The sequence below is a fragment of the Salvelinus namaycush genome, chromosome 20 (genome assembly GCF_016432855.1).
Source record: "Salvelinus namaycush isolate Seneca chromosome 20, SaNama_1.0, whole genome shotgun sequence".
Classification (NCBI taxonomy): domain Eukaryota; kingdom Metazoa; phylum Chordata; class Actinopteri; order Salmoniformes; family Salmonidae; genus Salvelinus; species Salvelinus namaycush.
Window position 1 is genome coordinate 9,001,181 of NC_052326.1, and position 26,183 is coordinate 9,027,363.

The 26,183-nt window shown below is 41.7% G+C and overlaps 1 protein-coding gene across 2 annotated transcripts in view; it reads right to left on the reverse strand.

Moving 5' to 3' along the window:
- LOC120065008 (SRSF protein kinase 1-like) overlaps nucleotides 1–26,183 on the reverse strand; it is a 52,952-nt gene that overhangs the window by 17,774 nt on the left and 8,995 nt on the right. For both annotated transcript variants that reach the window (XM_039015646.1, XM_039015645.1), the window contains exons 3-5: nucleotides 5,231–5,352; nucleotides 4,374–4,482; nucleotides 1,274–1,449 (exon numbers count right to left, since the gene is read on the reverse strand). In XM_039015646.1, the coding sequence (XP_038871574.1) occupies nucleotides 1,274–1,449; nucleotides 4,374–4,482; nucleotides 5,231–5,352 (407 nt within the window). The remainder of the gene's footprint in view (nucleotides 1–1,273; nucleotides 1,450–4,373; nucleotides 4,483–5,230; nucleotides 5,353–26,183) is intronic.

The window sequence follows — 26,183 nt, forward strand, 5'->3', positions numbered from 1 at the left end:
ATGCATCAGCGTTGCGTCAATGTGACATTTTAACTGCTCTGCATTTTAACAGGAGAGCAGAGGGGAAGAGGGTCTTTATTCTATTTTCCTCTGCTGTACCATATTCATCAACTACGCGCAAGTACAATAGTGTTGGTCCTGTTTTTTGTAAGTACTCATTAAAATTGTTGCTAGTGGTTGTACTAAATGATCCTCTGATTAAACAAAAGCAACGTGTGTGAATTGTAAACATAGTCAATGTAGCTAGCTAGAGTTTCTGCTAGCTGGTAGCTTCGTGACTTTCGAAATCTTAGTAAAATAACCAGTGGTGTATAGTCGAGGCCATATGCAACCGAAAAACTCTTGAGCTTGTATGCTGCTATTGGATGTGACAAAACGCGCGCGCAACACGGGCAGTATAGTAGCTTGCATTCATTTCAAAGGAAGCATTCCCTCAATGGCTGATGGCAATGCAAGACACTCGATTGTCGTAGTGTAGCAGGGCAGTTAGGTACTTAATTGTTATCCAGAAATGAATTGCTAGAGACAAATCGGCGTAATGTCTTTTCCACAGGTGCATGTTCATTAATTGTTTATGGTTCATTGAACAAGATCTGTGAAGTTCTGATTTTTTTTTACAAATCATCTTTGAAAGACAGGGTCCTGAAAAAGGGAAGTTTCTTTTTTTGCTGAGTTTACATATACATACGACATGCCACCAGGGATCTCTTCACAGTCCAAGTCCAGAACAGACTGAGAAACATGCAGTAATACATAGACCCATGACTACATGGAACCACATCAAGTAACTCAAGCGAGCAGTGAAATCAGATTATAAAAACAGATAAAACACCTTATGGCACAACACGGACTGTGAAGAGACGCATACGCACACACATAATGGCTGCATCGCTGCTTCATACGGCAACTGCAAGGCACAAGACTGCAAGGCGCTATAGAGAGTGGTGAGTACGACCCAGTACATCCATACCATGTTTACAAAGGACGTGACCAAACATTTGATTCTTACAGAAATACAACCTAGAACACAATAAATGGCCCCTCCCCTCCCATAAACTACATTATGTCCCTAACACAAACTAAATAATATAACGAAATAGAAATGTTTATATCAAACTGAATAAAAACTAGTAAATCAAGGTCACAAAACTGAAACTCAAATAAAAACCAAAAAACTCGTAAAATCACAAAACTATAATAACCTTGGTCTGTTGTCATGCTTGTGTATATAACAGTTGATAAAGCACTGTTGTCATTGTTTTACTGAGGATACGACTTCCGTTCATGCCAGAGATCTTGAAGTCGTCTAGTAGCTGAACCACCTTCTCTCTGCTGGGGTCGTTCTGGTCCGTGTTCCTCACTGATCTCAGCAGCTTGATCTCATCCAGGGCTGTCTCAGTGTAGTGCTCTGCACTCTTCACCACCTTCATGGCCACAAAACGCTTCCCCCTGGAGATACAGGACAACTTACACAGTGTACCAACATTAGGAACACCATACTAATATCAGAACTGCCAACCCTGTCCAACTTTTTAGAGTACCAGACTCGCGCAGAAAATTGGAGATTCATGTGCTTTGACAAACATTATGGCTCGCACCTGGTTCAGTTCAGTCCTCTGAAAAGGTACTTACAAAACATAAATAAAAGTACAGAACATATAAAAAAAATACATGTTTGGTGGAATTAGCACAGATTGTATGTTTATTCCATGTACAGTGTAGAATGGAGATAATTATATATAACGTTTTTCTTGGCACATGAACCCCCAAGTTTAGTCTCTATAGTAGAAGAACGCTTGTCGCCTCTCAAAACAGGGCAAATCACGAGGGACAGCTCACAAATATTGGCTTTTTAGAAACGGTTCCTAATCAACACTAAAAGCAAAATCATTTAAAACATACAAACAAAATGATCGCGTCGACAGACCGCAAACTGGCTACACAAAGCTTAAGTAGGCTACCGCAAAGGGAATCTGAACGCTGTTCGCTAGAATAGTCCGGTGTTTCAGCCGATGTAAAAGTGCCCATTGGATTTCTTTGCAGCGCGTACATCATGAAATTGATAAAATCTCAAATCTAGTGAAAAGGCTTTTTCGAAGCATTGCCTCTATTGCTAATACCGGACACGCATTCATTCTACATTGCGCAGTCTTCTAAACTCTCGACTCCATTTAATGCCAATATGTTCATATTTATTTTGGATTATACATTTGTAATGCTTTTTGTGACGTGACTCATAATTACAGTTACAGTCTATCAGGTTGCGTGATCCTCGTAATGTTACGTGGAAAATACAACTAATGGGACGCAGAATTAAATGTACTGTGCGTGGCCAAAAGTTTTGAGAATGACACATATTAATTTTCACAAAGTCAGCTGCCTCAATTTGTATGATGGCAATTTGCATATACTCCAGAATGTTATGAAGAGTGATCAGATGAATTGCAATCAATTGCAAAGTCCCTCTTTGCCATGCAAATGAACTGAATCCCCCAAAAACATTTCCACTGCATTTCAGCCCTGTCACAAAAGGATCGGCTGACATCATGTCAGTGATTCTCTCGTTAACACAGGTGTGAGTGTTGACGAGGACAAGGCTGGAGATCACTCTGTTATTCAAACTCAATCAGCAAGACAGACTGGAAGCTTCAAAAGGAGGGTGGTGCTTGGAATAATTGGTCTTCCTCTGTCAACCATGTGTACCTAACCATAAACATCAACGCCTTTCTTAAAATCAATACACAAGTATATATTTTTTAAACCTGCATATTTAGTTAATATTGCGTTCTAACATGAATTTCTGTTAACTAGGAAAAATAGTGTCACTTCTCTTGCAACAGAGTCAGGGTATATGCAGCAGTTTGGGCCGCCTAGCTCATTGCAAACTGTGAAGACTATTTCTTCCTAACAAAGACAGCCAACTTCGCCAAACGGGGGATGATTAACAAAAGCGCATTTGCGAAAAAAGCATAATCGTTGCACGAATGTACCTAACCATAAACATCAATGCCTTTCTTAAAATCAATACACAGAAGTATATATTTTTTTAAACCTGCATATTTAGCTAAAAGAAATTCATGTTAGCAGGCAATATTAAACTATGACTTCAAGCCTATCAACTCCCGAGATTAGGCTGGTGTAACTGATGTGAAATGGCTAGCTAGTTAGCGGGGTGCACGCTCATAGCGTTTCAAACGTCACTCGCTCTGAGAATTGGAGTAGTTCCCCTTGCTCTGCAAGGGCCGCGGCTTTTGTGGAGCGATGGGTAACGATGCTTCGAGGGTGGCTGTTGTCGATGTGTTCCTGGTTCGAGCCCAGGTAGGGGCGATGACCATTGTTACAATGACCATTGTTATGTTTGGAAGAAAAGGGGGGACGTTTGCAAGCCGAAGAACACCATCCCAACCGTGAAGCACGGGGGTTGCAGCATCATGTGGGGGTGCTTTGCTACAGGAGGGACTGGTGCACTTCACAAAATAGATGGCTTCATGAGAAAGGAAAATTATGTGGATATATTGAAGCAACATCTCAAGACATCAGTCAGGAAGTTAAAGCTTGCAAATGGGTCTTCCAAATGGACAATGACCCCATGCACACTTCCAAAGTTGTGGCAAAATGGCTTAAGGACAGCAAAGTCAAGGTATTTGAGTGGCCATCACAAAGCTCTGACCTCAATCCTATAGAAAAGTTGTGAACAGAACTGAAAAAGCGTGTGCAAGCAAGGAGGCCTACAAACCTGACTCAGTTACACCAGCTCTGTCAGGAGGAATGGGCCAAAATTCACCCAACTTACTGTGGGAAGCTTGTGGAAGGCTACACGAAACATTTGACCTAAGTTAAACAATTTAAAGGCAATGCTACCAAATACTAATTGAATGTATGTAAACTTCTGACCCACTGGGAATGTGATGAAATAAATAAAAGCTGAAATAAATCACCTCTACTATTATTCTGACATTTCACATTCTTAAAATAAAGTGGTGATCCTAACTGACCTAAGACAGGGAATTTTTACTAGGATTAAATGTCAGGAATTGTGAAAAACAGAGTAAATGTATTTGACTAAGGTTTATGTAAACTCCCGACTTCAACTGTATATACACAAAAGTATGTGGACACCCCTTCAAATGAGCAGATTCTGCTATTTCAGCCACACCCGTTGCTGACACGTATATAAAATCGAGCACACAGCCATGCAATCTCCATAGACAAACACACGTATAATTGTTTGTGTGTTATTAGTTTAAGTCTATTGTTGTGACTTAGATGGAGCTTAGATCAAAATTAATGTTCAATTTATGCAAAAATCCAGGTAATTCCAAAGGGTGTATGTCAGACAGACATTATAGATACTGTACACCGTCAACACTTACTGTATGTCCCAGGCCAGCCACACAGTGGAGAAATGTCCCCAGCCCAGCTTCCTGATCACATGGTATCTCCCATTGAACAGGTCTCCTATCTTCACATGGTGGTAACCTCCTGCAATAGTAACATATGGTAGTTGGTGTGTGTGACTGTGTATGGACGTGTTTAACTATAACCAGAAGTCCCAACAAGAATAGTAAACAACAATTCCACCAACTGGGAACACTGACCTGTTCACCGGGCGTGCTACCTTGTCCCGGACCTGCTGTTTTCGACTCTCTCGCTCTCTACCGCACCTGCTGTCTCTAACTGAATGATTGGCTATGAAAAGCCAACTGACTTTTACTCCGGAGGCGCTGACCTGTTGCACCCTCTACAACCACTGTGATGATTATTATGATTTGACCTTGCTGGTCATCTACGAATGTATGAACATCTTGGCCATGTACTGTTATAATTTCCAGCCGGCACAGCCAGAAGAGGACTGGCCACCCCTCAGAGCCTAGGTTCCTGCCTTTGTTGGGAGTTTTTCCTCGCCACCATGCTTCTACACCTGCATTGCTTGCTGTTTGGGGTTTTAGGCTGGGTTTCTGTGTAATACTTTGACATCGGCTGATGTAAAAAGGGCTTCATAAATACATTTTATTGATAGATTGTCAGTCCCCACGAGGTCAAATGCTACTTTTAGGGGGTTACGGTTAGAATTAGGTTAAGGGTTAGGGATAGGAGCTAGAGTTAGGATTAAGGTTATGGTTCGGTTTTTGGGTTAAGGTTAGGGAAAAATGGGATTTTGAATGGGACTGAATTGTGTATCCCCACAAGCGCTGTACAAGACTGTGTGTGTGTACACAGTGTATCATACCTCTACAGTAGTCGTTGGGATCCTCCTGCTCCTCGTCATCAGAGCCCAGTATCTCCTCATCCTGGTCTGGGATAGGAGAGTCATTCTGCTTGGACGCACCTCCCCGCGGCGCAGGGTCTGGTCTGGAGAGCGAGCGAGAGAGAGAGGGCAGGGTTATTGTAAATGAGCCTTTTCCGTTAACTTGGGATTGAGGCGTATAGCTGCTGGATCTACACAACCGATGTCATGGGACGTGGTTTCATCTGACATTCTACTTTTAAGGTCGGAAAACGTGACATACTTTAATTTATATGTCCCTTTGGTGCTCCCTGAAGCTGGGAGGTCAGGCCTCTAAATAGTACTCCATCGACAGCTGTGATGCCTTGGTATATTCAATCAAATCGGCCTCAATGGCAATAGGCCAAAGTGATATTGAGGAATCTGTGTCTGCATCCCAAATGGCACCCTATTCCCTTTATAGTAAACATTTTTTGACCAGGGCCCATATACAGTACCAGTCTAAAGTTTAGACACACCTACATATTCAAGGGTTTTTCTCAAATGTTTTGCTATTTTCTACATTTTTGAAGTAATAGTGAAGACGTCAAAACTATGAAATAACACACATGGATTCATGAAGTAACCAAAAAAGTGATAAACAAATCAAAATATTTTATATTTGAGATTCTTCAAAGCCACCCTTTGTCTTGATGACAGCTTTGCACAATTTATTTTCTTCTTAATGCGTTTGAGCCAATCAGTTGTGTAGTGACAAGGTAGGGGTGGTATACAGATGATAGCCCTATTTGGTAAAAGACCAAGTCCATATTATGGCAAGAACAGCTCAAATAAGCAAAGAGAAACAACAGTCCATCATTACTTTAAGACATGAAGGTCAGTCAATTTCAAGAACTTTGAAAGTTTCTTCCAGTGCAGTCGCAAAAACCATCAAGCGCTATGATGAAGCTGGCTCTCATGAGGACCTCCACAGGAAAGGAAGACCCAGAGTTACCTCTCCTGCAGAGGATAAGTTCATTAGTTACCAGCCTCAGAAATCGCAGCCCAAATAAATGCCTCGCAGTTCAAGTAACAGACATCTCAACATCAACTGTTCAGAGGAGACTGAGTGAATCAGGCCTTTGTGGTCGAATTGCTGCAAAGAAACCACTACTAAAAGGACACCAATAAGAAGAGACTTGCTTCCGCCAAGAAACACAAGAAATGGACATTAGACAGGTGAAAATCTGTCCTTTGGTCTGATGAGTCCAAATTTGAGATTTTTGGTTCCAGATGCCATGTATTTGTGAGACGCAGAGTAGATGAACGGATGATCTCCACATACAGTGGGGCAAAAAGGTATTTAGTCAGCCACCAATTGTGCAAGTTCTCCCATTGCCAACAAAGGGTATATAACAAAGTATTGAGAAACTTTTGTTATTGACCAAATACTTATTTTCCACCATAATTTGCAAATAAATTCATAAAAAATCCTACAATGTGATTTTCTGGATTTCCCCCCCTCATTTTGTCTGTCATAGTTGAAGTGTACTTATGATGAAAATTACAGGCCTCTCTCATCTTTTTAAGTGGGAGAACGTGCACAATTGGTGGCTGACTAAATACTTTTTTGCCCCACTGTATGTGGTTCCCACTGTGAAGCATGGAGGTGGTGGTGTGATAGTGCTTCGCTGGTGACACTGTTGGTGATTTATTTACAATTCAAGGCACACTTAACCAGCATGGCTACCACAGTATTCTGCAGCGACACGCCACCAATCGAGTTTGCGCTTATTGGGACTATCATTTGTTTTTCAACAGGACATTGACCCAACACATCTCCAGGCTGTGTAAGGGCTATTTGACCAGGAAGGAGAGTGCTGCATCAGATGACCTGGCCTCCACAAACACCCAACCTCAACCCAATTGAAACGGTTTGGGATGAGTTGGACCGCAGAGTAAAGGAAAAGCAGTCAACAAGTGCTCAGCATATGTGGGAACTCCTTAACCTGTTTGGGCTGCAGGGGCAGTATTGAGTAGCCGGATAAAAGGTGCCCATTTCAAACGGCCTCGTACTCAATTCTTGCTCGTACAATATGCATATTATTATTACTATTGGATAGAAAACACTCTCTAGTTTCTAAAACCATTTTAATTATATCTGTGAGTAAAACAGAACTCCCTTTGCAGCAAACTTCCTGACAGGAAGTGGAAAATCTGAAATCGATGCTCTCTTCTAGGGGCTGCCTATTAAAGTCCTTGAGATTTATTCGTTTAGATGCACTTCATACGTCTTCCACTAGATGTCGACAAGGAGTGAGAGAAGAAATGAACTGTGTAACTTGATCTGGGCTCGTATAATTGCTCTTTCTATGACGTGTCACCAGTTTCCTGTTTTCTGGAGAGCGCGTCATGGGACCTGGATTTGCCTTTTGATAAGCTGTCGTTACGGACGACTAATATCTCCGGCTTTGATTTTATTTGATACATGTGACCATATCATCGTAAAGTATGTTTTTTCAATATAGTTTAATCAGATTATTGAAATTTTTTCGGGAGTTTTGCCGTGTTCCGTTCTCTTCCGTTTGTTGACATGGAGAGATTCGTGCCACTTGGCTAGTGCGCTTGCTAAATCGAGAGGGAAAGAGGCCGTTCTAAATCCAAACAACGATTGTTCTTGACAAAGGACCCCATGTCCAACATTCTGATGAAAGATCAGCAAAAGTAGGAAACATTTTATGATGCTATTTCATATATCTGTCGTACATGTGAACTAGTCGTCGGCGCCCAGCTTTTGGGTACTCTAGCTATACCGAAGCTGTATGTCGAAATTAAGTTATTTTTAGAATTCTAACACGGCGATTGCATTAAGAACTAGTGGATCTATCATTTCCTATACAACATGTATTTTTTAGTTATGTTTATGAATAGCTATTTGGTCAGAATATGTGTGTCAGAAAAAGTGTCAGAAAAAAATCCGGACGTTGTGGGAAAAAGTAGCTACGATAGCACAATGTATAACCACTGATTTCAGCTCTAAATATGCACATTTTCGAACAAAACATAAGTGTATGTATAACCTGATGTTATAGGACTGTCATCTGATGAAGAATATCAAGGTTAGTCAAAAATTATATATCTTTTACTGGTTTGTTACGATCGCTAACTTTTACTGCTGGGAAATGGCTTGTGTTTTTGGCTATTGTGGTAAGCTAATATAACGCTACATTTTGTTTTCGCTGTAAAACACTTGATAAATCGGAAATATTGTCTGGAATCACAAGATGCCTGTCTTTCATTTGCTGTACACTATGTATTTTTCAGAAATGTTTTATGATGAGTAATTAGGTATTTGACGTTGGTGTCTGTAATTATTCTGTCTGCTTTCGGTGCAATTTCTGATTGTAGCTGCAATGTAAACTATGATTTATACCTGAAATATGCAAATTTTTCGAACAAAACATAGATTTATTGAATAACATGTTATAAGACTGTCATCTGATGAAGTTGTTTCTTGGTGAGTTTGGTTGGTTCTTGGTTAGTTAGGTTGGCTTTGTGCATGCTACCTGTGCTGTGAAAAATGTCTGTCCTTTTTTGTATTTGGTGGTGAGCTAACATAAATATACGTGCTGTTTTCACTGTAAAACATTTTAAAAATCGGACATGTTGGCTGGATTCACAAGATGTGTACCTTTCATTTGCTGTATTGGACTTGTTAATGTGTGAAAGTTAAATATTTCTAAAAAATATATTTTGAATTTCGCGCCCTGCACTTGAAGTGGCTGTTGTCATATTGTGGGCGGCCTCGGGCTTGCAGCCAGAAAAAGTTAAAGAGTTGGAAAAGCATTCCATGTGAATCTGGTTGAGAGAATGCAAGAGTGTGCAAAGCTGTCATCAAGGCAAAGAGTCGCTAGTTTGAAGAATCTAAAATATATTTCAATTTGTTTAACACTTTTTTGGTTACAACACTAATTGAAAATTGTAAAAATAAAGAAAAACCCTTGAATGAGTAGGTGTGTCAACTTTTGACTGGTTTTCTATGTTTGGTATTGTCGATGTTTGATGCTGTAAAACTTGGGGAATTGCTCTCAGATTATCAAGTCCTGTCATGATAACTTTGTTGGTACAGGCGAGCACATCAGCAGTGGAGCTCAAATGATTGCTCTCTGTCTCATGGAAATAGTTGGTTTTTAGCTGTATATAGTCAACTAACTAGTTGTTTTGTCTTGTTCCTACCGATTTAATTACTATGTTAACAACCCAAGCAAAAACAGTTGTGTGTGTAGCGGTAAATTTGGGCTGCGCTCACGAAGTGTCAACTTCAGCTGTCACTTTCACTCGCTAGCCATACAGACAAGTCTCAAGTAATAAATGTCACATGCACAAGTACAGTGAAATGCCTTTCTTGCAAACTCAAAACCCAACAATGCAATAATCAATAACAATGTATTACAAAAAACAAAAATGAGAAATAAGAATAAGGAAAATTCCTGTCTTCGGCCGTAGCACGAGGGTTGTCTACGATAGCTCTGTGTGTGGGAGCCCTGCTCTTCAGTTTAGCGCCAACCTCTGTGTTAATCCAGAGCTTTTGATTGGGGAAACAGTGAACCCACACCGTGGGTACCACATCGCCGCTGCATTTTCTAATGAAGCCAGTGACGGAGGTGGTTAGCTCGTCAACGTTATCGGCGGAGTCTCTAAACATATTCCAATCAGTGCTAGCAAAGCAGTCCTGTATACCCTCTGATTCTGGTGACCATTTCTCAACATAGAAAATTGCGGGTACTTCCTGTTTCAGCTTCTGCTTGTAAACAGGAAGCATGAGTACGTAGTCATGATCTGATTTGCCAAATGGCGGACGAGGGAAGGTCTTGTATGCATGCTTGAGGGTAGAATAGCAGTGGTCTGGGACTTTATCGCCCTTAGTGGCGTTAGAGATGTGTTGATTGAAGTTGGGCATCATGTGTCTTAAAATCGCGTGCAACCAGAAAAGCAGCCTCCGCGTGTAGGGTTTCCAGCTTGTTTATAGCCTTGTACAATTTGTTAAGCGCCAGGTTGCTATTTTTATTGTCCTGAGGTGAAAAGTATACAGCAGTCACAATAACAGTTGAAAACTCCCTCGGGAGATAGAAGCATTTGACCATCAGGTATTGCAAGACAGAATAACAGAATTAGCACATCAGTTGGTGTAGATGAAGAGGCAAACACACCCCCCCCCCCCTTAATTTCCCTGACTCCATTGTACTGTTCACCCATCTAGTTGGATAGCCGTGGGGGGTATCTTCGCCGAGAGCCATGTTTCTGAAAAGCAAAGAATATTGCAGTCCCCCCCGTTGGTAGCAAATCCACGATCGGAGGTCATCCATCTTATTATCAAGTGACTGTACATTAGCCAGTAGAATGGAGGGAAGAGGTGGCCAGTTTTCCCTTCGCATTAATCTCATCATTATCCCCATCGCTTGCCTCTGTAACGCCGGCATTTCCGCTTGGGCAGCCCAAACATTTGGTCAGAATTAGAGCCCAGGGAAGATGAGTCGAAGTAGAAGCCGGAATTGGGTTAAGTAACTGCCGATCTGATGTTCAAAAGAAACAATAACAGATATAATTGTGAAAATAGAGTTAAAATAAACAACAAAATAGCAATGTTGGGTCGGAGCTTGCAAAACTGCGGCCATCCAGTATGGCGTCATCTTGCACTTCTAACCACTGAAATGAAGGCTAGAGTAATGTGTGTTAATCTGTTTGGCATAGGTTAGGGTTTGTCATGTTTGCTATGTGCAGAAATGCATAGGCTATACATTGCCTCGTTTTCACATTATTTTACAGCTTAGCTGTGTAGGGTAGATGCCCGTGCAGTGGAGCTCATAGCCACCGTGCTTCTACACCTGCATTGCTTGCTGTTTGGGGTTTTAGGCTGGGTTTCTGTACAGCACTTTGAGATATCAGCTGATGTAAGAAGGGCTTTATAAATACATTTGATTTGATGATGAGTTGGATATTTGTTTACATAGCCAGCTAACAAGTTGCTTGTTTTGACCGATGCAATTCATTTGGAAACTGTCCCAGCTTCGTAACTAATCAACGAACATTGGCAAACTCTGTAGTTCGTTTGTCAGGCAAGAAAGCAAGAGTTCATTGGCGAGAGAGCGAGGTTCTGGAGTTGTTTTTAAAAGTGTTAGGAACTTATATTGTAATGGAATACAACAAGAAAATAGGCGAGGTTGACCATCTCGAACAACCGAGGTGCTATTACAATGTTGGATGCAATGGGCACCTCTTGAAGGCAAAAAAAAGTTGTGGCTTGTTTTAAATCACATTGCCTATAGTAGGCAGAAAAGGCAGTGCCCGCAGTTTAGACAGATTATTGTTGAGTTGGGATTGTCAGTGAAAAGTAACTTTTCCCACATTTTATTACTTTACAGCCTTATTCTAAAATTGATCAATCCATACACAATATCACAATGACAAAGCAAAAACAGATTTTTATCAATTTTGGTCAAATGTATAAATAAATTATAAAACTGAAATATTATTAACATAAGTATTCAGACCCTTTACTCAGTCCTTTGTTGAAGCACCTTTGGCAGCGATTACAGCCTCGACTCTTCTTAGGTATGACGCTACAAGCTTGGCACACCTGTATTTGGGGAGATTTTCCCATTCTTCTCTGCAGATCCTCTCTAGCTCTGTCAGGTTGGATAGGGAGCCAGACTGCACAGCAGACGTGACGCTTGGCATTCAGGCCAAAGAGTTCAATCTTCATTTCATCAGTGCAGAGAATCTTGTTTCTCATGGTCTGAGTCCTTTAAGTGCCTTTTAGCAAACTCCAAGCGGGCTGTCATGTGCCTTTTACTGGGGAGTGGCTTCCGTCTGGCCACTCTACCATAAAGGTCTGATTGGTGGAGTGCTGCAGAGATGGTTGTCCTTCCGGAAGGTTCTCCCATCTCCACAGAAGAACTCTGGAGCTCTGTCAGAGTGACCATCGAGTTCTTGGTCACCTCCCTGACCAAGGCCCTCCTCCCTTGATTGCGCAGTTTGGCCGTGTGGCCAGCTCTAGGAAGAGTCTTGGTGGTTCCAAACTTTTTCCATTTAAGAATGATGGAGGCCCCTGTGTTCTTCGGGGACCTTCAATGCTGCAGACATTTTTTGGTACACTTCCCCAGATCTGTGCCTCGAATCCTTTCTTGGAGCTCTATGGACAATTCCTTCAAGCTCATGGCTTGGTTTTTGCTCTGATGTGGACCTTATATAGACAGCTGTGTGCTTTTCCAAATCATGTCCAAATCAATTGAATTTACCACAGGTGGACTCAAAGTTGTAGAAAAAAACATCAAGGATGATCAATGGGAACAGGATGCACCTGAACTCAATTTCAATTCTCATAGCACAGGGTCTGAAGACTTAAGTAAATAAGGTATTAAAACCGCATTGTTGGTTAAGGGCTTGTAAAGCAAGCATTTTTTTGGCGCATGTGACAAATAAAATGTGATTTATTTATGTTTAAACCCGTTTTCTCTTTGTCATTATGGAGTATTGTGTGTAGATTGATGTGGGGAAAAATTGATTGAATCCATTTTAGAATAAGGCTGTAACGTAACAAATGGGTCTGAATAAATTTCCGAATGCACTATATATCGAATCATCTTGGAAGGGAAAGAACCCTAATGATTTCCCTACTACACGTGCAAACCTGCCCAGCAAAATATAGCACAAATCTGACCTGATTGTGCCACCAGCTGCATTTACTACATATTTACAAGTTACAAGTTCAATACGATTTGGCTTGACTGAATAGTTCAAATGTGAGAAGTTCTCTGGTTAGAGCCTGTAGACCGGGCAAAAATCGTGTAGTCTATTTCAGCCTTCAGACGCATGGGACCTCAGCCCACAGAACTAGAATTCATTCTATATCTACGCCACAGCCTCAGCGGGTGTGCAAGATCTCCAGTCAGCTTGAGAGGCTGATGTTTGCCATGGGGTAATCAGTGGGTGAAAACAGAGCAGCACGTCCCATTTGTTATTAGACTAAGACACTGTCTGGTGTTTTTCTGTTCAACACTGGAAGTCTACTGAGGAAAACTGGATTGTGGATCAAAAATTAGTATTGAATTGCTCTCTCCCCATTTCCTTCTTCGAGCGCGCGTACACACACACACACACACACACACACACACACACACACACCTCAAACCCACCAACTCCTGTCAGCTGACTGGGATCAAGTATAGCAACACTATTCTGAACCTCAGGGACAACTACAAATTCACCCGTCCTTGATTCCCATCTCATAGCATTTTGAAAAGGAGGTGAAATGAAGAGGATACAAGGAATCAAGGAAAAATTAATAGCAAAAGAACCAAGGTCCTCATCCACGACAGCTGTAGGCTACAGGGATCCATCATCCTACACAACAAAACACAAACACACACCAGGAATAAACAAGCAACATTCACAGTCACTGTAAATTAAATCCACCTCACAAGGTTTGCATTTATTTAACCACCACCTCATTTACCAAAATATTGCCATAGAGGACTTCGCTGCAGTCACTTCCCTGCCTCACCGTCTGACATTCTCCCAACTGTTAATGCGGAGGGCTTTATATCCATTTCAAAGATGCACATATCCTCCTACTAACTTTATAGCATTGTTGCGTTAGGCATTTGAAAATGCCCTTTATGATGATTCGTTCCTTTTAGTGGTAGTTTTGTGATAACTACACAGATTTTAATTTTGTAAAAAACAAAAAAGATTTGGTTAGGGATTGTCTCAACGTTAACGATCCCCATATCGTTTAAAAGTTCACAACCCTAGCGGGGAGAGAGGGGTGGAGAATGAGGTGGAGCGAGAGAGGGTGCCGGACAATTATGAAAGGGAAGGACGTGTAGACAATGTCACCGACATTTTCCCGTCTCCATTGATGAGCAACCGTCACAGCTGCTGTTGCATTCATTCCTGACACACACTCGCAAAAACACACACGGCTCGACATTAATGCTTGTCCTCTTGTCCGAGACAAGTTAAAAATATATATATAAATCAGACAAGAATATAGATTTAAGTTGTCTGAATGGACAAGGAATATATATTAAAAAATGTCATCACAATATCAATAACGTCGATCAGAAGAGGCCAAACATTGGCACAATATTCAAATCTATTGTTCATGTACATAAATAAAAAGCCAACATGTCAAATTATAGGTGATATGCATATTGGCTACAGCTTCATGTCCAAACCGATGCTGACATGAGGCAGGAACCAGAAAATGTAGCCAGACTTTAACCCATTACAGTCAAAACCCTGTCTAAGCCGGGAGAGGGGTTTCTACTAAGCTAGAAAAGGTATGACCTTTTAATTAAGAAGGTCATACCAAGGATCCTTTAGCTATTTGATTTGTAATTTTAAAGACCCCTTTAAGTATCAAATAAAAAAATAAAAAATAAATAATAATAATTTATTGAAAAATTATATTTGGCCTTACTGCTATTAGCCCAAACAAACACATTGAATAACAGATTCACTACATGGTACAACAGATAGTTGTCCCCCCCCCCCAAAAAAAGGAACTTTGTTTCCGAAGTGTCTGTCCTATATCTGAGAGATAAGAAAGATCAGGAAACTTACCCTATATGACCAAAAGTATGTGGACACCTGCTCGTCGAACATTCCAAAATCATGAGCATTAATATGGAGTAGGTTCCCCTTTGCTGCTATAACAGCCTCCACTCTTCTGGGAAGGCTTTCCACTAGATGCTGGAACATTGGAAGCAAGTCCCCACAGCATTTAACCACAAGAGCATTAGTGAAGTCGGGCAATGATGTTGGGCGATTAGGCCTGGCTCGCCGTCGGCGTTTCAATGAATCCCAAAGGTGTTCGATGGGGTTGAGGTCAGGGCTCTGTGCAGGCCAGTCAAGTTCCACCACACCGATCTCGACAAACCATTTCTGTATGGACCTCGCTTTGTGCACAGGGGCATTGTCATGCTGAAACAGGAAAGGGCCTTCCCCAAACGGTTGCACAAAGTTGAACACATGATAATCTAGAACATCATTGTATGCTTTAGCATTAAGATTTCCCTTCACAGGAATGAAGGGGCCTAGCCCAAAACGGTAGCGTTCACCTGGAATCCACCAAACCCAGATTTGTCCACCGGACCGCCATATGGTGAAGCGTAATTCATCACTCCAGAGAAGGCATTTCCACTGCTCCAGAGATCAAGGGCGGTGAGCTTTACACCACTCCGGCCGATGCTTGGCACTGCGCATGGTGATCTTAGGCTTGTGTGGGCCGGCTTGGTCAAGGAAACCCATTTCATGAAGCTCCAGATGAACAGTTCTTGTGCTGACGTTGCTTCCAGAGGCAGTGTGAGCGTTGCAGAGGACAAATGATTTTTACGCCCTACACGCTTCAGCGGTCGTCCCCTTTCTGCGAGCTCTTCAGTATGGCCATTCTACTGCCAATGTTTGTCTATGGAGATTGCATGGCGGTGTGTTCGACTTTATACACCGGTCAGCAACGGGTGTGGCTGAAATAGACAAATCCACTAATTTGAAGGGTTGTCCACACACACAAAATAATTTAACCCCTTATTTGTGTCACTAAACAGTTTCCATATATACTTCCAAGAGCAAAACAACAGACAAATGTGTTCGCGAGAATCGCCTTTCCATAAAGGGGTCAAAAATGTTTGTAGGCCAAATCGTTCGGACGCTACAGACGATTTTGGTCTTATGGTCTGACACAAACTGCTCTAACTCCTCACCTTTCACCACAGATGCGGAAGTGCAATATTTCTATCTTAAACTGACAGATTTTTATGGGGATTGCTTTATTATGCCAATTCTATTCATTTTATAAAGACAAAAGTATTTGGTTGTATGCAAAGAAGCTAATAGGTAGAGTGTAGCCTACATCGTAAAAAAATAGTAATGCATTATATTTTGTAAAGTGGTTCCTTGCGTCATACAATGATGTAAAATGGTGTTAGACCATTTTATATTTCTTTGACAAGTAAATACAATCTGTCCTACTTGTCCAAAGGACATGTGGCTAAAAAAGTTCATGTCACGCCCGGACACACACACTTCCTTTCTCTATTAACCCTCTTCTCCTTCGGTCACTACTTCGCTAATCTAACCTTTAATACCCTGACCAGGGTCAAACATCAGAGACAGAAAAAACTCACAGACCTCCCTGACCACTGTTGAATTCTCAGTTGGGCTATAGCACCAGACAGACAGGCAGAAAGACCAGTGTTTTCAGTCAGACTCTTCTCCCTAAAATCACTGAAGTGTCTTTTCCTGCTTCCTCAGGACCACTGCAGAGGACAAAGCCCAGCTGTTACAGCTCACTCACTCACTCACTCACACACACACACACACACACACACACACACACACACACACACACACACACACACACACACACATATATATATATCAGGGGTACTTCAAGGACATGCAAGTGCAGAGATCCTGACACACACACACACACACGCGCACCTCCTCTCCCCCTGCTCTTACCTGCAGGATGCTCGGATGCCCATGGAGGGAGGTGTAGAGAGGATGGGTGCAGGCGGGACCTGAGATCCTCACTCCATACACCACAATACAACAGAATGAGGAGATGAGTGAAGAGGAGGAGATGGGATCAGCGTGGAGATGAACAGAGTCCAGAAAACTGAGGGGAAAAGTACAAAGGGAGGAAGAGAGCGGGAGAGGAAGAGAGCAGTGCAGAGAAGGAGAAGAGGATAAGAATGAAGAGGAGAAATCTGTGAGCCCCAGTCTCGCTGCAGGCTCAGGCAAAGGAGCTAGACACTGCTGTTACTGCCCCCCCCTCCCCCGCTCATTCACTCTCACCCTCTCGCTGACCGAGAACTCTCCTTGGCTGTCGTCAGCGCCTGGCCCAACCTCCTCCCCTCTCTGCTCAGCTATGATTGGCTGACTCAGCCCAGCACTGCATTGCAGGTGATGAATGCTTACACCTCCTCCACCTCAGACCAAAACAACCCCCCCCCCCCCCCCCCCCCTCATCCAGTCTTTCTTCTCGTTCCCTCCCTCTGCTTCCCTCTCTCATTATCATTACAACGCATCACAATCTGCATCTGTACCATCTCGCCCTATTCACTATCTTTGTGTTCACTACTCTTAGCAATGCTGCACAACGTGGTCGTCCGTCTCTGTGTCCATGTGCCTGTGCATCTCCCTCTCTTTATGTAAAGTGGCAGAGAGTTTATTCATAAATTACTCAGCCCATTACCCTACATTACCGTGTTCCTCTCAATGTTTCCCCACTTATTACTGTTACTATGGAGCCAGGGGTAACTCTGCACACACTGAACACTGTCCTGTCACCTCAAAACATGTACAGCATAGTCTCCAAGAATCTCGGCTAAACAAAGATGATATTTGACCGCAGTACATTTGCTTTTATTTTTCATTTTACTCAGATGGCTGTTAGCAATGACTTGAGCAACAGACAGAGTAATGTAAATCCATATTCAAATGGACAAGGTCTTTACACCCCAGAGTATTTTTGAAGTATTGTGGTGGCAGCATAATGTTATGGGTATGCCTGTCACCAGAAGGGACTGGGGAGTTTGTCACGCCGTAGTCTTTGGCAAAGCTAACCCTGGGATTCAGCGGAACAATTACACAAATTAGTAATGCCAAAGACGCATCAGAATGACTGTCCAATAGGTGTTGAGTGTTCCTGAACAGTCCAGTTTGAGTACTGACTTAAATCTGCTTGAAAATCAGAGACACGGTTTGAATACTGCTGTCCATCCATGATTCCCAACCAACTAAAAACAAGAGATATGTTGCCCTAAGAGTTGTGCAAGGTTGGTAGAATCTTAAAATTATTCACAGCTGTAATGGCTGTCCTTTAGAGAAACTAAAATAGGCCAGGTCTGTGTGTTGCAGTATGCCTTTGTAGAATAACCCAAAACATATCCTTGCCTATCTAGGCCTTTTTTTATATCACTTTTCATGGAATATTTTCATGAATATTTCCCTATGCAATATTTTCACCAATATTTCTTTATGTAATGCATCTTTCACAAATGTTCATGCACGGTTTATCAAACGTTGGTGCTTGCCTTTACTGCAGATTTTTACTAATCAAATCTACAAATAAAATTGATCAAATGTAATACGCTTTTTTTGGTAAGAGAAACGAAATACAAAACATATCCTTTTTATATTTTTACGAATATTTATTTGTGGGCGGTCTAATTATTTTATTATGAAAGGCTGGAAATGGTATATAATCTCCCCTCAGAGTCAAATCAGACACAGAGTACAGTGTGTGTGGTTCACAATGGAAAGCCAAAGCAAACTAATGGACGGACTGACAGCATTGCAAATTTAGAGTTTAGATGAGCTGGAATCTGATGGCATTTTTAGCTCGATAATCGACGTTGCCGACGAAGGTGATGTGACTGACATCGACTTAGTCTTCAAGCCCAATACCTTTCCATAATGTGGTGAAAGAATAAACCAGGCCCGGCGGATGAGTGACTCGGACTGGTTTTGAGACTCGTGGAGTTTTACATGGGAAAAGGCAGTAATGTGACCATGGACAACTTCTTCACATAAATATCCCTGGCAGACAAGTTCATTGCAAAGAAGACTAGCCTGCTCGGAACGATGAACAGAGACGGAAGCTGCTGCATTCTGCACAAAACATACCAGCGGAGCTACACTCCACATTAGTGATGGAGAGTGCTAAAGCAACACTCACGGCGGACAGATGTCAAATAAATACGTGTTTGCATCCTCAGCACCATGCATCCCACTGTTGCCATCGGCTGTGACCAAAAAAAAGAAACCGGAGACGGTGACAGACTACAATCGCACAAAAGGTATGAAGCTGTGTGCGGACTGTGGACCCGAAGCATAAAGAAAAGACGAGATTGATTCATGCGTAAAGGAATGGCTATACGGGCACAACACACTGTCAAATACAATCAACAAATTACTCTTTTCATATATTGTCATGGATATAAAGTGTCTTCCGAAAGTATTCACGCCCTTTGACTTTTTCCACATTTTGTTGCGCTACAGCCTGAATTTAAAATGGATTAAATTGAGATTGTGTCACTGATCTACACACAATACCCCCTAATGTCAAAGTGGAATTGTTTTTAGAAATGTATATACAAATTAATAAAATAAGTCAACCTTTTTCTTATGGCAAGCCTAAATAAGTTCAGAAGTTAGTGTGCTTAACAAGCCATAAAAAATTGCATGGACTCAATGTGTGCAAGTGTTTAACACCATTTTTGAATAACTACCCCATCTCTGTACCCCACACATACAATGATCTATAAGGTCCCTCAGTCGAGCAGTGAATTTCAAGCACAGATTCAACCACAGAGAGTTCTTCCAATGGTTCGCAAAGAAGGGCACCTATTGGTAGATGTTTTTTTGTTTTTTTTTAAGTAGCCGTTGACTATCCCTTTGAGCATGGTGCAGTTATTAATTACACTTTGGATGGTGTATCATAAAGCTGTATCTATACACCCAGTCACTACAAAGATACAGGCGCCCTTCCTAACTCAGTTGCCGGAGAGGAAGGAAAGGCTCAGGTATTTCACCAATGGTGATTTTAAAACAGTTAAGGAGTTTAATGGCTGTGATAGGAGATAACTGATGATGGGATCAACATTGTACTTACTCCACAATACTAACATAATGACAGAGTGAAAGAAAGCCTGTACAGAATAAACATATTCCAAAACGTGCATCCTGTTTGCAACAAGGCACTAAAGTATACTGCAAATTTTTGTCATGAATACAAAGTGTTATGTTTGGAGCAAATCCAACGCATCACAGAGTACCACTCTTCATATTTTGAAGCATGGTGGTGGCTGCATCATGTTATGGGTATGCTTGTCATAGGCAAGCACCAGTTTTTTTTTTTTTTGGGGGGGGGGGGGGGGGGGGGGGGTTAAAAATAAACGGAACAGAGCTAAGCACAGGCAAAATCCTAGAGTAAAACATTGTTCGGTCTGCTTTCCAACAGACACTGGGTGGATGTGTTAGCTTAGCTACCTGATTGCCATTCCAAGTTAAACCACCAGAAATATGCTAACATTCCACCAACCTTGCACATAATGCAACAATTTGTCAAGTCAACAAACGTGACGTCTAGATCTCCCTGTGCGGTGTACACTGCGTAAAATGGCCTGTTTGTGTGTCTACATGTAAGTCAGAATGTCTTTAATGATAGGATGCTAGGAGAACGCTACCTGCCCCAATGCATAGTGCCAACTGTAAAGTTTGGTGGAGGAGGAATAATGGTCTGGGCCTGTTTGTCATGCTCCCTTAGTTCCACTGAAGGGAAATCTTAATGCTACAGCATACACTGATATTCTAGATGATTCTGTGCTTCCAACTTTGTGGAAACAGTTTGGGGAAGGCCCTTTCCTGTTTCAGCATGACAATGCCCCCCTGCACAAACCGAGGTCCATACAGAAATGGTTTGTCGAGATTGGTGTGGAAGAACTTGACTGGCCTGCACAGGCCCTGACCTCAACCCATCGAACACCTTTGGGATGAACTGGAACGCCGACTGCGAGCCAGGCCTAATCGCCCAACATCAGTGCCCGACCTCACAAAGGCTCGAGGCTGAATGGAAGCAAGTCCCCGCAGCAATGTTACAATATCTACTGGAAAGCCTTCACAGAAGAGTGGAGGCTGTTATAGCAGCGAATGGGGGACCAACTCCATATTAATGCCCTTAATTTTGGAATGAGATGTTCGACGAGCAGGTGTCCACATACTTTTGGTCATGTAGTGTAACACGACCAGTAAGCCTTATTTACTTTGAAGAACTACTAAAATAGTTTTTTAGGCGGCAGCTCTAGAGATGAGAGGATGACATGGAATCAAATAATAGTAATCAAACAAAAATGTAATATGCACAACCGAAAAATTTGACTTAAGTGAAGTAATGTGAATAAATTATTGTTAAGTGATAAGCAGTAATGGGCAAGTACTACCATCATGGGACTTGTATTCATTGTTTTATTTCAGTTTGCTACAAAACCAGCAAGTATAGTGTAGAGAATCATTGTACTAGCTAAACCGCTGTGAAATATATTTCTGATCTACATGACCAAAAGAATTTCCACACTATGAAGTTGGAATAAGTATGAAAATGACTCTTTTTAGTGTAAAAGTCATTTGAAAAGACCGTTTGAAATTTCAACCTGCTTTGGGGGGGATGGAGTTGAAGCCTGCCTGGTGACATCACCAGGCGGTAAATGAGTTAATACACCAATAAGAGGGTTCCAAACCTTTCTGCCAATAACAGCAAGTTTTCAGATTTCCCCTCCTCACTCAGACAACTCCCAGACAGTCCTAGCAAACTTCTTGCTTGAGAAATTACTTTATGCTAAGAATCCATTTTTGTTTCTTTTCGACAATTTAAATTGAAAACAATCACAGTATGGTACTTAATTGTAAAAACAGCTACATTGGACCTTTAAAACTTCAGGCAGGAAAAACACCAGAACGTGACTTGCCAGCTAGACTAAGAGGTGGCCTTTTCTTAATTTCCTACGTCTGCCTAGTCCACTCACAATCAGCTAGTTAGTCAGTGAGTGTCAATCAGTGAGACAGTCGGTACAAAACAGTTAATTTACAACCGTAGTTCTGTAACCTATCTGCACACACACACATACAGTCTGCAGTGCTCCTCCCCCACCCCCTACCGCCCCTTCTCCTCATGTCCTAACTAACTCAGTCTCACTGCTGGGGGGCTCTCTGCAGTCCAACACACACATACTCACTGCAGGAAGAAATGGGTTACATAAAGAGTATCGAGGATGAAAATGTAGCAGAGAATTATAGTGCGTTAGAAAAACACTACAGTAACACACAGTCCATTGCCCTGGATAATACAACTGGAAGTGACTGGCCTTCCCTTTCTAAATCTGTGGGACAATGGTTAGGATTGGGAGGAAAGGAATAAACTAGATCAGGGGTTCCCAACCTAGGGGTCACGGCCCCCATAGTGGGTGCCAACGTTTCGTGGACCTTGACTTGAGGGGTTAAAAACAATCTATATCACACACACACACACACGATGCGTCGATATTACATTTTTGGCCGATACCGATATCCATTCTTTTCCTTGCAACAAAAAAAACGATACCGTTATGAAAACATTTTTTTGCGGCCTTTTAATGCGGCCTTTTAAGCATTCCAGTACAGTTAAATAGTTAACACACACACATGGACGCAGCGGTCTAAGGCACTGCATCTCAGTGCAAGAGGCATCACTACAGTCTCTGGTTCAAATACATATCACATCCGGCCGTGATTGGGAGTCCTATAGGGCGGCGCACAATTGGACCAGCGTAGTCCAGGTTTGGCCGGAGAAGGCCGTCATTGTAATAAGGAATTTGTTCTGAACCGACTTGCCAGGTTAAATAAAGTTTACACACACCAAAAAGTTATTTTGTTGGCATTTAATTAAAAAAGCTAGCCAGCTCATGGATGCAAGCAATGTTCTTCCCCAAAAACATAGCAAAACGACAATCTGTTTCAGTAGCTATAGCTAGCTAGCTAACTATATAGCTAGGTGTCATCTAAAACAACTCTAATTTATAAAGACAGTTCTTATTTGATTAATGGTGGTCGGACCCATCTATGTGAAGCTATCCACAATAAGGATAAGCCACAATAGTGGACTTTGCGGTTAACCTTCAAAATAAAAAGTATGGCATACATTCTACTATTTGTATTCATTTGCGTCACTGTTATTATGCCATACTTTAATTTTGAAGGCAAACCGAAAATTCCACTAGCTTTGAGCAACAGGGTTAAGTAGCTGGCTAGCTATTTATTTTCATGAACTGAAGTTCAATTTCAATAGGCAAACAACAAGTGGCAACCTAGCTAATACTTACTCACAAGGATTCCTAAATCATTGCTAAGAATAATGAAAATGACTGCAGTTTCTACTGGTCATTGTTTTCAGGCTGGTTGTATTGGTGCTAGCTAGGTACCAAGCTAAAGCTAGCAACGCCAGAAGTTGCGGTCGAACAAATTATGCTTCATTACCACTGCGGTATTGTAAACACATCGCTCGTGGCCTGTGTTTGCAGACTTTTTTGTACAGCTTTGACAGTGCTACTGTATCTTTCTCTAGCAGTGATGCCATTACTGTGTAACTCCGGTAGTGCAACATCTGAAAAAAAGCGCACTTGGTTGTGTGTACCGGTGCCCGACCAATCGACGAAAGCCAACATCACCCACGACAGAGAACGGTTGATTGTCAAGGGAAATGAATCCCATTATCTTGGTTTTAATGGATTTCGCCTTTGAGTTTTCTTGCTCTTTCAAATGACTGCTCGATCCACACAGCAGACATTGTGGGCTAGGTTAGGAATGCTACGTTGCACGTATAACGCAACATTTTCCGTGGCATCATTACATCGTGTACCTACGTTATATAGGTATGCACGTCAGCTTTGACATGGGTTTATCACATCGGCGTAAAAACTAGACATCGGGCCGATACCGATGCTGGCATGTTTAGCTAAAATCGTCCGAATCCGATATGTTCACCGATATATCGTGCATCCCTTACACACACACACACACAGTCAAAAGTTTTAGAACACTTACTCAATCAAGGGTTATTCTATATTTTTCCTATTTTCTACAGGTCTTCCATTCATGTGGCGGTCCTCACGAGAGCCAGTTTCATCATAGCGCTTGATGGTTTTTGCGTCTGCACTCTCAAACAGCTTCAGGAGGTAGTCACCTGGAATGCATTTCAATTAACAGGTTTGCCTTCTTAAAAGTACATTTGTGGAATTTCTTTCCTTAATGCGTTTGAGCCAATCAGTTGTGTTGTGAAAAGTTAGGGGTGGCATACAGAAGATAGCCCTCTTTTGTAAAAGACAGTCCATATTATGGCAATAACAGATCAAATAAGCAAAGAGAAATGACAATCCATTACTTTAAGATATGAAGGCCAGTCAATACGGAGTTTCTTCAAGTGTAGTCCCGCACTGGCTCTCATGAGGACCTCCACAGAAATGGAAGACCAAGAGTTACCTCTGCTGCAGAGGTTAAGTTCATTAGAGTTACCAGCCTCAGAAATTGCAGCCCAAATAAATGCTTCACAGAGTTCAAGTAACAGACACATCTCAACTTAAACTGTTCAGAGACTGTGTGAATCAGGCCTTCATGGTCAAATTGTTGCAAAGAAACCACTACTAAAGGACACCAATAAGAAGAAATGACTTGCTTGGCCAATAAACACGACCAATGGACATTAGACCGGTGGAAATCTGTAATTTGGTCTGATGAGTCCAAATTGGAGATTTTTGGTTCCAACCCATGTGTCTTTGGGAGGATGATCTCCGCTTGTGTGGTTCCCACCGTAAAGCATGGAGGAGGAGCGGTTATGGGGTGAGGGTGCTTTGCTGCTGACATTGTCTGTGACTTACTTAGAATTCAAGGCACACTTAACCAGCATGGCTACCACAACATTCTGCAGTGATACGCCATCCCATCTGGTTTGCGTTTAGTGGAACTATCATTTGTTTTTCAACAGGACAATGACACACCTCCAGGCTGTGTAAGGGCTATTTGACCAAGGAGAGTGATGGAGTGCTGCATCAGATAACCTGGCCTCCACAATCCTCCGACCTCAACCAAATTGAGATGGTTGGGATGACTTGAACCACAGAGTGAAGGAAAAGCAGCCAACAAGTGCTCAGCATATGTGGGAACTCCTTCAAGACTGTTGGAAAAGCATTTCAGGTGAAGCTGGTTGAGAGAATTCCAAGAGTGTGCAAAGCTGTCATCAAGGCAAAGGGTGGATATTTGAAGAATCTCAAATATATTTTGATTTGTTTTACACTTTTTTGGTTACTACATGATTCCATATGTGTTATTTCATAGTTTTCATGTCTTCACATTATTCCACAATGTAGAAAATTGTAAAAATAAAGAAAAACACTTGAATGAGTCGGTGTTCTACAACTTTTGACCGGTAGTGTATATTAATAAAGAACTTTTGGTACAATTCACACTTGTTTTTACCCATCTAAAATTACGCATAAATCCACACTGCTTTCGGCTATAAATTAGAGGTAAAATGCTAGAGGAAGACGCGACTGATGCACATTGGTTTGTCTCCATGACAAAGAAATTGTATCAGATTACTTCCCAAGCAATGTCCAATGTGACTCTGTCACTATCAATTGATCTATTCACTTTCCGTAAGAGAATATGTATAATTTAATTGAAAACATAAAACATTTGGTTGCAGAATAACATTTGGTGAAATCAGGTCTAGAATTTATTTTCCTTATCCATTATTATTAAAAGGTGCACTATGCAGAAATCGCTACTCCATTTCCTGGTTGCTAAAATTGTAATACTTGCCTAAATTCAGTTTGTAACAAAAGAAGCATTGTAGAGAATCATTGTACCATCTAAACCACTGTGAAATATCTTTTCAATCACCAAAAATATTGTATTTTCAGCCGTTTGAAGCTGGTGTACAAAACCACAATTAAAAGACGCAAAAACCAAACTTCAGAGTGGGAACCATAGAAATAGCACACATAGAACATATCTACTGCTTGCTGATGTGTCTGTAGCGCTCATGTTAGCATACATAGAACATATCTACTGCTTGCTGATGTGTCTGTAGTGCTCATGTTAGCACACATAGAACATATCTACTGCTTGCTGATGTGTCTGTAGTGCTCATGTTAGCACACATAGAACATATCTACTGCTTGCTGATGTGTCTGTAGCGCTCATGTTAGCACACAAAGAACATATGTACTGCTTGCTGATGTGTCTGTAGCGCTCATGTTAGCATACATAGAACATATCTACTGCTTGCTGATGTGTCTGTAGCGCTCATGTTAGCACACATAGAACATATGTACTGCTTGCTGATGTGTCTGTAGCGCTCATGTTAGCACACATAGAA